The 15,495-nt window shown below is 39.5% G+C and overlaps 1 protein-coding gene across 1 annotated transcript; it reads left to right on the forward strand.

Annotated features, from left to right (window-relative positions):
• The first annotated feature begins 5,348 nt into the window (after positions 1-5,348).
• SDR16C5 (short chain dehydrogenase/reductase family 16C member 5) lies at positions 5,349-13,114 on the forward strand. The gene is made up of 4 exons (XM_027127853.1): positions 5,349-5,669; positions 5,833-5,855; positions 11,036-11,161; positions 13,045-13,114. Exons 1-4 carry the CDS (start codon positions 5,349-5,351, stop codon positions 13,112-13,114), a joined length of 540 nt encoding a protein of 179 aa, XP_026983654.1.
• The last annotated feature ends 2,381 nt before the right edge of the window (positions 13,115-15,495 follow it).

Here is a 15,495-nt window from a genome sequence, read left to right on the forward strand (position 1 = left end):
GACAACCTGGAAGAAATGGACAAATTCTTAGAAATGCACAACCTGCCGAGACTGAACCAGGAAGAAATAGAAAATATGAACAGACCAATCACAAGCATTGAAATTGAAACTGTGATTAAAAATCTTCCAACAAACAAAAGCCCGGGACCAGATGGCTTCACAGGTGAATTCTATCAAACATTTAGAGAAGAGCTAACACCTATCCTTCTCAAACTCTTCCAAAATATAGCAGAGGGAGGAACACTCCCAAACTCATTCTACGAGGCCACCATCACCCTGATACCAAAACCAGACAAGGATGTCACAAAGAAAGAAAACTACAGGCCAATATCACTGATGAACATAGATGCAAAAATCCTCAACAAAATACTAGCAAACAGAATCCAACAGCACATTAAACGGATCATACACCATGATCAAGTGGGGTTTATTCCAGGAATGCAAGGATTCTTCAATATACGCAAATCAAACAACGTGATACACCATATCAACAAATTGAAGGAGAAAAACCATATGATCATCTCAATAGATGCAGAGAAAGCTCTCGACAAAATTCAACACCCATTTATGATAAAAACCCTGCAGAAAGTAGGCATACAGGGAACTTTCCTCAACATAATAAAGGCCATATATGACAAACCCACAGCCAACATCGTCCTCAATGGTGAAAAACTGAAAGCATTTCCACTAAGATCAGGAACAAGACAAGGTTGCCCACTCTCACCACTCTTATTCAACATAGTTTTGGAAGTTTTAGCCACAGCAATCAGAGAAGAAAAGGAAATAAAAGGAATCCAAATCAGAAAAGAAGTGAAGCTGTCACTGTTTGCAGATGACATGATACTCTACATAAAGAATCCTAAAGATGCTACCAGAAAACTACTAGAGCTAATCAATGAATTTGGTAAAGTTGCAGGATACAAAATTAATGCACAGAAATCTCTGGCATTCCTATACACTAATGATGAAAAATCTGAAAGTGAAATCAAGAAAACACTCCCATTTACCATTGCAACAAAAAGAATAAAATATCTAGGAATAAACCTACCTAAGGAGACAAAAGACCTGTATGCAGAAAATTATAAGGCACTGATGAAAGAAATTAAAGGTGATACAAATAGATGGAGAGATATACCATGTTCTTGGATTGGAAGAATCAACATTGTGAAAATGACTCTACTACCCAAAGCAATCTACAGATTCAATGCAATCCCTATCAAACTACCAATGGCATTTTCCACAGAACTAGAACAAAAAATTTCACAATTTGATGGAAACACAAAAGACCCCGAATAGCCAAAGCAATCTTGAGAACGAAAAATGGAGCTGGAGGAATCAGACTCCCTGACTTCAGACTATACTACAAAGCTACAGTAATCAAGACAGTATGGTACTGGCACAAAAACAGAAAGATAGATCAATGGAACAGGATAGAAAGCCCAGAGATAAACCTACGCACATATGGTCACCTTATCTTTGATAAAGGAGGCAGGAATGTACAGTGGAGAAAGGACAGCCTCTTCAATAAGTGGTGCTGGGAAAACTGGACAGGTACATGTGAAAGTATGAGATTAGATCAGTCCCTAACACCATACACAAAAATAAGCTCAAAGTGGATTAAAGACCTAAATGTAAGGCCAGAAACTATCAAACTCTTAGAGGAAAACATAGGCAGAACACTCTATGACATAAATCACAGCAAGATCCTTTTTGACCCACCTCCTAGAGAAATGGAAATAAAAACAAAAATAAACAAATGGGACCTAATGAAACTTCAAAGCTTTTGCACAGCAAAGGAAACCATAAACAAGACGAAAAGACAACCCTCAGAATGGGAGAAAATATTTGCAAATGAAGCAAGTGACAAAGGATTAATCTCCAAAATTTATAAGCAGCTCATGCAGCTCAATAACAAAAAACCAAACAACCCAATCCGAAAATGGGCACAAGACCTAAATAGACATTTCTCCAAAGAAGATATACAGATTGCCAACAAACACATGGAAGAATTCTCAACATCATTAATCATTACAGAAATGCAAATCAAAACTACAATGAGATATCATCTCACACCAGTCAGAATGGCCATCACCAAAAAATCTAGAAACAATAAATGCTGGAGAGGGTGAGGAGAAAAGGGAACCCTCTTGCACTGCTGGTGGGAATGTAAATTGATACAGCCACTGTGGAGAACAGTATGGAGGTTCCTTAAAAAACTATAAATAGAACTACCATATGACCCAGCAATCCCATTACTGGGCATAAACCTGGAGAAAACCATAATTCAAAAAGAGTCATGTACCACAATGTTCATTGCAGCTCTATTTACAATAGCCCACAGATGGAAACAACCTAAGTGTCCATAATTGGATGAATGGATAAAGAAGATGTGGCACATATATACAATGCAATATTACTCAGCCATAAAAAGAAACGAAATTGAGCTATTTGTAATGAGGTGGATAGACCTAGAGTCTGTCATACAGAGTGAAGTAAGTTAGAAAGAGAAAGACAAATACCGTATGCTAACACATATATATGGAATTTAGGGGGAAAAAATGTCATGAAGAACCTAGGGGTAAGACAGGAATAAAGACACAGACCTCCTAGAGAATGGACTTGAGGATATGGGGAGGGGGAAGGGTAAGCTGTGACAAAGCGCGAGAGAGGCATGGACATATATACACTACCAAACGTAAGGTGGATAGCTAGTGGGAAGCAGCCACATAGCACAGGGAGACCAGCTCCCTTCTTTGTGACCGGCTGGAGGGGTGGGATAGGGAGGGTGGGAGGGAGGGAGACGCAAGAGGGAAGAGATATGGGAACATATGTATATATATAACTGATTCACTTTGTTATAAAGCAGAAACTAACACACCATTGTAAAGCAATTATACTCCAATAAAGATGTAAAAAAATAAAAAAATAAAAAGCTACATAAACTAAAAAAAAAAAAAAATAAAGCAATAATCTTTAGGGAATTCTTCCTTTCCTGTGCGTGTTAACTTCAATGCAAATTATTCAAATATATCAACAGGAAAATAAATGTTATTTCATAAAAAAAAAAACTCAATGCCTAATGTTTTGAAAGTGACTCAGGTTCAGTCCATACTCATTTAATCCAGTGAAGGCCCAGATGCTTTCCTGGGGACTTTTTGTGTCCCTTTGGAAATTCACATAAATATTTATAACAGTGCTCTTGCAGTAATGCTCTTTTATATCTTTTCTCGGTGGAAAGTTCTGGCTGGTCAGGACTGACAGCAAGATGAAAGTAGCCTGGGTCTTTTGGCAATCTCACTTGGGTCCCAGAGACATCTCAACGTTAATTCCTCACTGACTTAAAATGAAATAGATGTAACGCAAAAATAATTCTTTTTACCAGACTCAACTTTTGCATTTTTGTTTTTGTTGTTATATCTCTTGTCATCTGGAGCTTGGCTGTGAAGTCACTGTGTGGCTTCAAATTCCATCCTCATTATTTTTAACTGTGTGACCATGGGCTAGTTGGCTTAGCCTCTTAGTAACTCTGATCTCTCAACTGTAATACAGGGCAGCGCTTGGAAGAGTTAAATGAATCAACGCATGCAGAACACTTAGAACTTGCCAGGTGTGTAGGAAGAGTCCAAACGTATTGCTGTTGTTATTATTATTATGGTGCTAGTGTTTGTTATTTCCTCAAGAAGCTGTGGTCTGTTTTTTTGTTTTGTTTTTTTATTTAAGTATAGTTGATTTACAATGTTGCAGCAATCTCTCCTGTACAGCAAAGTGACTCAGTTATACATATATACACATTCTTTTTCATATTCTTCTCAATTATGGTTCATCACAGGATGTTGAATATGGTTCCCTGTGCTCTACAGTAGGACCTTGTTGTTTATCCATTCTAAATGTAATAGTTTGCATCTAACAACCCCAAACTCCCAATCCATCCCTCTCCCTCCCCTCCTCCCCCTTGGCAACCACAAGTCTGATCTCTGTGTGTGTGAATCTGTTTCTGTTTTGTAGATAGGTTCTTTTGTGCCATATTTTAGATTCCATATATAAGCGATATCATATGGCATTTGTCTTTCTGTTCTGACTTACTTCACTTAGTATGATAATCTCTGGTTACATCCATGTTGCTGCAGGTGGCATTATTTTGTGTTTTTTTATGGCTGAGTAGTATTCCATTGCACATATTACCACATCTTTATCCATTCATCTGTCGATGGACATTTAGGTTGTTTCCATGCTTTGGCAATTGTGAAGAGTGCCGCTGTGAACATAGGGTTGAATGTATCTTCATGAATTATAGTTTTTTCCAGGTATATGCCCAGGAATGGGATTGCTGGATCATATGGTAGTTCTATGTTTAGTTTTCGGAGGAACCTCCATACTGTTCTCCATAGTGGCTGCGCGAAATTACTTTCCCACCAACAGTGTAGGAGCTGTGATCCGCTTTAATGTGGGTTTTTATAGGTGTCCGCATCTAACTTATACAGAAATGATCATGTAAGAATGTTCAAGTGTAACAATATGATTATCAAAAATCAAGGAAATGTCACCAAAGACAAAAAATGCTCCATTATTTTATTTTTTAAAAGGTGGGTCTTGGCAAAAGGCACATTAACTCCAGAAAAAGCCTGTTCTAATGGTAAAGGCTTGGGCACTCAGAAGACCTCTGTCCCCAATCCAGATATTCCCTATTTTATTAGCTGCCTATGTGACATTGAATAAATCTACTCAATCATTTTAGTCTCAGGTTTTCACTATAAACCAGTAATAACTGTACCTGGTTTGACTCTCTCAGAGGGATATTACAAATGTCATGTGAAAACATAAAAAGACTTTATTTGTATTACAATAAATATTATTTCTACGTTATTGAACAACTTCTTAATGAAAAGCAAATTTCTATTAGATATGAGATCATGAATCGAGTTCATGTAATAGAAAACTGACCAGACTAAGAATCCGAAGTCTTGGTGTACAAGTCACATAATGTTGGGCAAGTCGATACTCAAAGATCTTATGTCCCTCACTATGAAGCTGTCCTAGTAACATGCGATCTACCTGTAGGTCAAATTAGATTACCTGTAGGTCAAACTAGATTACCTGTAAGAAAGCGCCCTGTAAATTGGAAAGATTCTTGTTAACATAAAATATTTTCATACTCATTATTTATATAATTTAAGCATTCAAAGATGGTAGTAGTTATTGCTGAAATTTGTATTTTGAAGAACTGATGTCTCAAAGGTAACTTCCCTTGGACTAAGTGCTTTACGTGTTTTGCAGTTGTTGTGATAATGTCATGAATTTATCAGTTACCTCTTTCCTAATTAAGACGTTCCTTTCTTCAGTGAATTAACATGAGTACAATTTTGGACACCTCCATATTTTGGGGGAAATTTCTATATTATATTTTAGAATCTTTAGTTTACAGGATAATTCCCAAGAAGAAGAAGAATGTTGCTGGAAAGATTGCCCTTATAACAGGAGCTGGAAGTGGACTTGGGAGGTTATTGGCCATAACATTTGCCAGCCTTGGAGCCATTTTAGTTCTATGGGACGTTAACGAAGAAGGCAACATGGAAACGTGTCGAATGATCAAAGAAAAGGATGATGTGAAAGTATTTGCCTACACACGTAACTGTGGCAACAGGCAAGACGTCTACAGAGTTGCTGATCAGGTAAGCTGATTGGTGTTCTTAGTTTCTATGCCCAAGAAAAGCATTGCATCTAGTATGCTTTTACAACGAGAAGAGGAGAAAATCTGTCATCCACTTCCTCTGAGAGTTCTGTGTGCCTCTCGCTTGATTCTGCATGTCAGAAATCTGACTTTGTGGCCTCCAGAAAGGGAAGCGGAAGAAAACAATGCAAGTGGGCGTTTGCTGAGCCTTTTGAGTTGTTGCCCAGCTGCTTTCTTCTGGTGACTCATTTGCCATCAGAGGTCAGTAGAAACTAGAACTAGCACTGGCTCTGCTGTTCATTTACCTAGTTACCTGTCCTCTCGACGTCTCTGTTTCTTTATCAGTAAAATGAAAAGATTGGACCAGATGATCTTCAATATGACACTCAGCTTTAACTTAAGTCTCTGCATTGTATGATCCCAATGTACATCCACTGTCAGCCTGTACTGAGGGTAGAAAGTATGGAAGATAGGGGAGAAGCATTAAGCATGTTTCTAGACTAAATTTCCTCTTAGATTAAGCCTGTGGATATTCATTCTAACTTCACACTAAATATCGATAAATACTTTAATAATAACAGCTACTTGCTGTGCAGTTTCCACGCACTCTAACAACGGTCTAGCTGCTGAGTGGTGTTTCGACCATATGCCTTGGGTGAGGTGCAGGGAAGATAAATACGCAGATGAAGCAGAGAAACCAGAAATAGTGTCACAGTCCTGCTCGACTAACAGTTCCCTGGGGAGAACACGGCATGCCACGCAGGGCCACCAGGGGAAACACCAGGCTGGTCAGGAGGCAGGTGAGACAGAGGACGTGGACCAGAGACTTTATTGTGCTTTCCACAAGTAGGAACAGGTGAGGCAGGACCAGTAGGCTTAGGATGGATTGATCTGAATCATGTCGGCAGGATCTGGGCCACACAGGGCATCCCTGGCCATCTGATACCTGACCCTGGGGCGATTAGGACAGGTGTACGGTAGTCTACAGAGTGAGAGCCCAGTAAGGGAGGTGCTTGGGGTGCAGACTTAATCAGCTGATCAAGAGGGGGAATGGACTAGCCTCTAGCCAGGGCCTCAAAACTGGGTGAAGACAGGACAAGACAAAACACGATATTACCAGGAGCTATTATTCTAAGCACTATAGGCACCTAATAACTCATTTAATAAAACACACACAGCCCTCTTGGGAGTATATTGTCATCACCCTCCCCATTTACAAATGAGGAAACTTAGGAGTGAGGAGAATGTGTCAGTTGCCCAACATCCTGAAACTGGTCATAGGCGGAGCCAAACCCACCAGGACTTGGAGTCAAAGTCGCTCTCATCCTCTGCACCGTGATCTGAAAGGGTGCACACAGCTCGGTTTGACAGCAGAATCTCCTAGAGGTTGTCCTTCCCTCTGGCAATCCATGCTCCGAACGTAGAAGACACTTACTCACTCACTCAGAAAACATTGATCAACTCCCGGCTCTGGGACACTTACCTTCTGAAACCTCCTCTTCACTTTTCTCCTTCAATTTCTATCGCCTCCTTTTCTCTTTGGGGCCCCATAGGATTTGTTCTTTATAATGCACCACCAGCTAATGAGAATATAACCTAGAGATTATATATAGATCCCTAGGTGTATTTTATTTATTTAATTTATTTTTTAAAAGAAATTTATTTATTTATTTAATTTTATTTTTGGCTGCGTTGGGTCCTCGTTGCTGCATGCGGGCTTTCTCTAGTTGCAGTGAGCGAGGGCTACTCTTTGTTGCGGCGTGCAGGCTTCTCATTGCGGTGGCTTCTCTTGTGGTGGAGCATGGGCTCTAGGCGCATAGACTTCAGTAGTTGTGGCTCACAGGCCCTAGAGCACAGGCTCAGTAGTTGTGGCGCATGGGCTTAGTTGCTCCGTGGCATGTGGGATCTTCCCGGACTAAGGCTCGAACCCATGTCCCCTGTATTGGCAGGAGGATTCTTAACCACTGCGCCACCAAGGAAGCCCCCACTAGGTGTATTTTAGAACAGAACAAGTGGAATCAATATCAGTTCTTATTCTGCAAAAGCAAAAACAGTGTGACAGGAAAGGTTCACGGATGAAGGTCTTTGGGGTGAGCTCAAGGAAGGAGCTTGCGGAGGAGGGGCCCCAGTCCCAGTGCCACCACTAAGTCACAGATCAGGACTCTGAGGTCTGCAGCATTATTATATATAATCTTTATAATAAAGTAGGTACTATAACATTGTCCACTCTACTGATGACAAGAAACCAAGTCATGAAGCAAATTAGAGACAGAGCTGAGCTGTGATTCCATCTGCCTGGCGTCAGGGGCCCTGTTGCCTCCCCAGTAGTGACCCACAAACGTGTCAGCAATGAAACGACGGCCTCACAATCCTCTTCCTTTTATCAAAAGTATTGTAATCTCCAGCACCCACCATGGATCTTTCCTTTTCGTTTAAAATTTTCTTGCTGTCTAGTAGAAAACCAGGCTAAAAACTGTAATCAAAAACTGTATTTTCACCATTGAATGTGATATTAGCTCTGGGCTTTATATATGACCTTTGTTATACTGAAGTAAGTTTCCTCATTAAGAATTATTTTCTCTACTTCTTTGTTCTAACATTATTATTTAAATAACAATGTTAGTAAGAATTGATAATAATATGTGATTAAGTGATATAAAAGTAAAAAGGTGTTATGAGAGAGAATAAAGGACATATACTTTAGAATGGGGAGGAGGAGTCAGTGATAGTTTCTCAGAGGAAGTGACACTGAAAACTGAGACCTGGGGACTTCCCTGGCAGTCCATGCTTCCTCTGCAGGGGGCATAGGTTCGATCCTTGGTTGGGGAACTAAGATCCCACATGCCACACAGAGCAGCCAAAAAACAAGAAAAGAAAACTGAGACCCAAAAGTCAGAGAAGTAGGAATTAACTAGGTAAAGAGCAAGTGGGAAGAGCGTCTAAGTACCCCGCACAAAGCCCTTGAGATCAGAAGGAAATGGGGATTCTTAAGAACCTGAAAGAAGGCTGCTGTGTCTTAGCACAGTGAGCAAAGTAGAGAGTAAAGTCAGGTGAGGTTAGAAGCCATAAATACATTTTCCCCCCCAGAGGAACCATTGTTCACCATTTACCATCACATCACTGTTCATTATACTTTTCTACTTTTGTTTCTTTGAAATTCTCTATAATAAATATTTTAAATAAAATAATGGATTAAAAATTCATATTAGCTGATGGAATGGCCATAAAGGGAAAATGTAGTATTATTGGAAATAGACTTCTAGAAAATTTGAAGGAAGCATGTCTACAAAAGAACTCTACACAGAAGAGTTTCAAAGCTCTGGAATGAGGCAGAGATAAAGTATATCTGGTTGGAAAGGACAGCCGTGAATGGCAAGAAGAGTTTCAAATGATAAAATCAGAAATGAGACCTTTGCATTTGCTAAGAAACTTTTGCTGATAACTTAACAGAACATTAGTTGCAAAAGCTAGAGGGTCAAGGCCACAGAATAAATGTAACCAGCCAAGAGGAGGTGGCATGGTAGCCAATGACAACAGTGATATTAAATGATGGCCCGTATCAACGTGGAGTTCCTAAGTTCATAAAAGATAAAAGCAAAGTCTCTAGAAAAAGAAAGATGAATAATCCTAACTGCTAGAGTACGAAATGAACAATGATGTGTAGATTATGTTTTTTCCAGCTTCACTGAGACATAATCATCATATAAAATTGTGTGAGTGTAAGACGTACAAATGTGTGGTTTTGATACATTTATATGTCGCAAAATGATTACCACCATAGCATTAGCTCACACCTCCATCTCATCACATAATTACCATTTCTTTTTTGTGGTGAGAACATTTAAGATTTACTCTCCTAGCTACATTCAAGTATGTAACAAAATGCTGTTAGCTATAATCACAGCTGTATTTTAGATCCCCAGAAATTGTTAATGCTGTAACTGGAAGTTTGTACCCTTTGATCAATATCTCCCCATTTCCCCAACCTCCAGCTCTTGGTAATCACCACTCTGCTCTCTATTTCTATGAATTTAGCTCTTTTACATTCTCCGTACAAGTTACATCATACAGTGTTTGTCCTTGACTATTTCCCTTTTCATAATGCCCTCAGGTTTCATCCAAGTTGTCACAAATGGCAGGATTTCCTTCTTTCTCGTGGCTGAATGATATTCCACTGTGTATGTGGATTTTCTTTATCCATTCATCCACCCACGGACACTTAGGATATTTCCATATCTTGGCTACTGCGAATAATGCTGCAATGGCCGTGAGAGTGCAGATATATCTACAAGGTCCTGATGCCAAATCCTTTGGATTTATACCCAGAAGTGGAATTGCTGGATCATATGGTAGCTCTATTTTCAATTTTTTGAGGAACCGCCGTATGGTTTTCCATAGCGGCTGCACCAATTTACATTCCCACCAGCAGTGCACAAGGATTCCCTTTTCTCCACACCCTCACCAGCATTTGTTATCACTTGTCTTTTTGATGATAGCCAGCTGACAGGTATGAGGTGACATCTCATTGCAGTTTTGCTTTGCATCATGACTGAGCACCTTTTCATGGGCTCAATTTCATGTACATGTTGGCCATTTGTATTTCTTCTTTGGAAAACTTTTTTTAATAAATGTTGGAGGCCTTTAGGCTATGGTTCTAAAGAAATTTTAGGGGAAAAAATATAAAGACTAATTACCAATATTTAATCACAAGAAATCAATCAGCTTTCAATAATCAGCTGAGATAAATAGAAGTTTTGAGGCAGTGTGGTTCAAATAATAGAGAAGCGTAATATAAAAGTAAAAATGTCAAAGTAATGACTAATGGGAGCTTTATTACATGCTTATCCCATCTCAACTCCAACTGATTTCACAAACATCTAAGTCTGCTTAACGTGGTAACAATAGTCTGCCTAAAATAAAGACACATGACACATGCTCAGGGGATGTTTCCTTTTGGTAATAAAATTTTGCAATTTTGCTTCTTAATAGTGTACAATTGCTTGATGTTTGGACTGAAAGAGAGAAAAGAAAAATACAAAAAAAAAAAAATCTCAAAGCCGTTCCTTCCACAGGTGAAGACCATCACAGAGCAGAAAATCAATAAAGGCCAGGCGTTCACTCTAAAAAATTAAATGTATCAGCACTGGTCCCAGTGTTGGTCATGAGAGAAGATACAAGGCAGTTCCTGATATTTACATTGGGTTTGCATATTTAGAGACATCTAATTAATGACATCTCATTAATTACTGTAATCTACTTAATTATCAAGTTAATAACTTGATATCTAAAATTTAATAATTAGTGCTCACGATGGCAGCAAAAAAAATACCACTCTGACAACATAACTTTTTGTTGTTTTCATTCCAGGGATCCACTTCTGCTGCCTATACTGGAGCAGGAATATGTTGCCCCAAAAGTTTTAAATGCTATTTTAGAGGAACAGGTTTACTGGATAATGCCCACACTTTTGCATGTTGTGTTGCTCCTTAAAGAGTAAGTTAATAATGACTTCTCTATCATTTTGGTTATGTGTGAACAAATTGTCTCATCATTGCTTCCTCTTTTGCCAGAAAGCAACCTCATACCTTTTAAATGATAAAGGAAAAGTAATATTTAAATAGTTCAACGGTAATTATTGGACTGTTTCTATCTGGGCTTGGTTACTCCAGACACTGAGAAAATTTAGAAACTATTGGGTCTTACAGAGTACAAATTATTAACTTCAAGAGAAACAAATAGAACACCAATTTTTTTGGTGAATCCTTTTGGTTCAGCTAATGTAAAACTCTATTTTGAAAACAAAGGACAAATAAACCTGAGTGTGTTGACGGAAAAGTATTAAGGATATTTGGTAAGTTCCTCACTGTTTTTAGTAAAAGAGCACCGGCACCTTCATGCTAAGAGTTCTGGAGTCTTTGCGGGTGGATTCAGGCCAGGCCCACTGTCTTCTCTGGAACAACATCTCACATTTAACAGGAGCCTATATGTGCCCGACTCTGCATAACAGCCTTGCATGCATTTTATCACACTTAGGGAATCTGAAGATTACAGAGTAAGTCATTTTTATAGGATTAAACAGCTAATAAACTCTGGAACAAAGTTTTCATCTGATTACGATTTTAAGCTCTTACCATCAGATATACTCCTCCCTTGCTGTAAGTTACTAGCAGAGTGGAAAACACAACTGGTGATTCACTATTATGAAATTATGTTATTAATAAATCTAGGACTTTCTTTACTATTTATACCCTCTTCAACATATTTTTGGGACCTGTGGGTTTATTCACGCATTCCCTGAACAGGGAGGCACACAGGAGATTCTAAGACACCACCTCCTGTTCATCCTGCCTTGGCCGCTGAACTAGGTCAAAGTCCCTTATGTTGCAAACCCTCACATCTCTCCCTTACTTTTGTAGCACCCACCACACCTGTGGGCTGCGTGTATGATATCTGTCCTCCTTGCTGATAGCACACACGCCCTGAGGACAGGACACAGTTTCCTGCTCCAGCTAACACAGAATATGCAAGCAATAAATAATTGTTAAGTTGTGTTGAGTTGAGCAGAGCTGAGCTGATCTAAGCAGAACTCAGCCGAAGGCACAGTTCCTCTCTCTTCAAGAAACTAAAGCAATGATTCTCCACCTCGGGTGTCCACTGGATCACTTAAAACAACTGATGCCTGCCCCCTCCCGAGGAGTTCTGCTTTAATCGGTCTGGTTTTCTTTCTACTTTTTGCTACCATGTGTTAGTTTAGTAAATCAGGATATACACGGTCTTACCACAGAAGGCAGTGAGTTAACATATGAAGGGACTTCCCTGGCGGTCCAGTGGTTAAGACTTCGTCTTCCAGTGCAGAGGGGGCAGGTTCCATCCCTGGTCGGGGAGCTAAGGTCCCACATGCCTCGTGGCCAAAAAACCAAAATGTAAAACAGAAGCAATATTGTAACAAATTCAATAAAGACTTTAAAGACGGTCCACATCAAAAAAAAAAAAAAAAATGGCTAAGCTGTGGCCTGAGAATTGGGATTGTTCAAGGCTCCCTGGTTGTCGGACTGCGCTCAGCGCACGTGACGCAGTGTTTGCCAATCCTTCTCAACGGTGACACGTGCACAGTGTGAATCACGACAACTCGCACGTTGTGTAATTCAAAGTAATCTTTACAAAGATGTCCCTTTTCTGTTTGTTTGTTTTGGAGGGGGCGGGTTTGGCTGCGTTGTGTAGCTTGTAGGATCTTAGTTCACCCACCAGGGATGGAACCCACGCCCCCTGCAGTGGAAGCACAGAGTCCTAACCTCTGGACTGCCAGGGCAGTCCCTAAAGATGTCACTTTGACTCCTTTTAAAGGATTCTGATTTTTTTCCTCTGCTTTTCTCTAGAATAATATCTCCAGACATGATGATCACCCTTGCCGAAACATTGGAATGGACACCTCCGTGGCTTTGTTGACAGGTCAAGAGAAAACAGGTGAAGTTCAGACTGAAAACGAGAGGAAACACCTATAGCTGAAGCCTCACATGCGGTAATAAAACCAAGTGTTGTGAGGATAGACCTTTTGGAGCTCTTCCTCACGCTTAGAGCCGTCCAGTCTACGGAGGATTACTGAGGCTTTCACAAGGGCTAGCCTACTTCCCAGGACATGGTTTGCACACTGATAGATTCCCTAGGCATTCAAATTATATATTTGACAGTTTTTCCTGTCACTTTTTAGTTTGGTAAATAAGGATAGTGCAGCCATTCCAATGAACTCAGAGAATATAATGTATTAATAAAAACATATTAATGCAAATTGACACTAATTTAATTTTTAAATAGTATATGATACTTTTAGAAAAGGAGTCATTATAAATAATGACCTTGTAAATCAGGGTTTTAGGATGATAATTTTTCAACATCAGATGTAAAGAAACATTTCAGTTTTGCAATGAAGAAAAATAACACTTTTCTGTTTGCCTATTAATTCCTACTGGAGTTGGATGACCACATCAAGGTCCTTAGGGAGATTGAATCTGCTTATTTGACAAAATAAGTCCACAACTAATCACGTTTGTTTGCATCTGAACATGCCAAAAATTCCTAACTTCTTTATTCCATAAGAAAAAAAGTACACATTAGACTAGGTACTGCTGGTTTGAGGAGGAGACTTATTTTCATAATTCAGTCAATAAAGTAGCCTTAACTCTGATGAATTTGTATATACAATAGGAGGCACTCTCCTTAAAAAAGTATATACTCGTTCGAACGTGCACCTCACCTTGCCAGCTCTCAGCAAACTTTCCTAAATGACGCTCCGAGTTTGGAAATGTTCTTGAGCTGAGTTACAGAACAGCAACGTAGTTTTGCCTCTAACAGGTCAAGAGCTAGTGAGTAACGGTAAAACCAAAAAAAGAAGTATCAAGTAAAGTAAATATTTGTTAACCAAAAAGTGAACACTCAACACATAAGATCTATCCCATTATTGGGGACGTAATATTTCCATATTCTTGCAAAGAAACTTTAACTTGCGGTGAACAACTAGAGAAAATTTTTGAACTAAAAGAGGGATAAAAATTCCAAAGTGCAATAACTTTCAGGAAATGAGTTCTCTTTTAACAGTTTTGTAGGTAAAACCTTTTTCTTTTTTTTTAACATCTTTATTGGAGTATAATTGCTTTACAATGGTGTGTTCGTTTCCGCTTTATAACAAAGTGAATCAGCTATACAACCAAATCTGGTCATTTCTTAGGTAAAACCTTTGTAGAATTTTGACATCTCTATACCTTCTTAAACCAAGTATTCGAAGAACCACTTAAATTTTTCTTAAACTTCCATCAATTTCCATCATTTTCCTTAATGCCTAAGGAGCATTGACATATTTTTGTCACCTGGGTTGACCCCCAGTAGTGGCTTTTGAACAGCCATTTATCTCTAAGTAAACTGGTCCACACCCCCTCACTGGGCATCACCTTCCACTTCACGCAGCCAAGAGGGGTACTGCTACTTCTAATTCGGGCCCATCTTATTTTCAATCAGGCCTCAGGATGGTCTCTCAGGCATTCACTTGTTCATTCATTCCACACGTATTTCCTGAGTACCTACTACGTGTGGCACTAGAAACACAGTGGCGAATAAGACAGTCACCAAGTGAGGTACAAGATCTTTGTGACAGCTTTCAGCCACATAGGGGCTTTGGCTGGGTTTTGCCTGTTTTAATACTGTTGGAAGTCTGGCTTTCTCATCTCCTAGGTTTACTGTATCTAGAAACTGCATAGTCTGTTTCTCTGTTATCTTTCATTTGTATTGTAGGTAAAGGGTTAACCAACCTTTTGTTTTTCTTCAAGAGAATGTTCCCTTAGGTTGACATCCTAGCTCTGTTCCCCTGGTAACCTGGCAAGAGTCAAATGTCAAACACGTTTCTAAGCGACGTTGCTCATGATGAAAAGGACCAATGATTGGTACCTTGCTTCAGATTGAGAGGAGCTGTGAATGAATTCTAAGGACCTGATGGGGAGGGACATCGCACTTACGAGCTGGCACCTGAGAAGTTTCCTGACATCTGTGCCCAGTGCTACCTGGACTGAGGGAAGGACCCCCTCCCCGGTTCCTCCTCTCCACCTCGGAGCAGATACCTGTCCCCTGAGTCTGAATGTGGAGTTGAACCTAAAAACGATTTCCTGGTGGGCACTGCATTTTCTCTTCCTATTTCAGTATCTTTGAAATTTGAGAATATATAACAGCTGTCCATGTAACTCTGTTCCCAGTTTTCGTATATAACAATGAATTCTGTCCAACAGAAGCAGCAAAACTGAATTGATTATTGTGTCCAAAGTTTGGTCGCCTCTATTATTTCC

This window comes from Aethalodelphis obliquidens, unplaced genomic scaffold, assembly GCF_003676395.1.
Source record: "Aethalodelphis obliquidens isolate GAN/ISIS:26980383/991018 unplaced genomic scaffold, ASM367639v1 scaffold33, whole genome shotgun sequence".
NCBI lineage: Eukaryota > Metazoa > Chordata > Mammalia > Artiodactyla > Delphinidae > Aethalodelphis > Aethalodelphis obliquidens.

Excerpts from the sequence above, each read along its gene's own strand:
- SDR16C5 (XM_027127853.1), top strand. The coding sequence starts at position 5,349 with ATGAGTACAATTTTGGACACCTCCATATTTTGGGGGAAATTTCTATAT. Across the intron at positions 5,856-11,035 it reads GGGAAGCGGAAGAAAACAAT|GGATCCACTTCTGCTGCCTA; the intron begins GCAAGTGGGCGT and ends TTTTCATTCCAG. Across the intron at positions 11,162-13,044 it reads GTTGTGTTGCTCCTTAAAGA|AATAATATCTCCAGACATGA; the intron begins GTAAGTTAATAA and ends GCTTTTCTCTAG.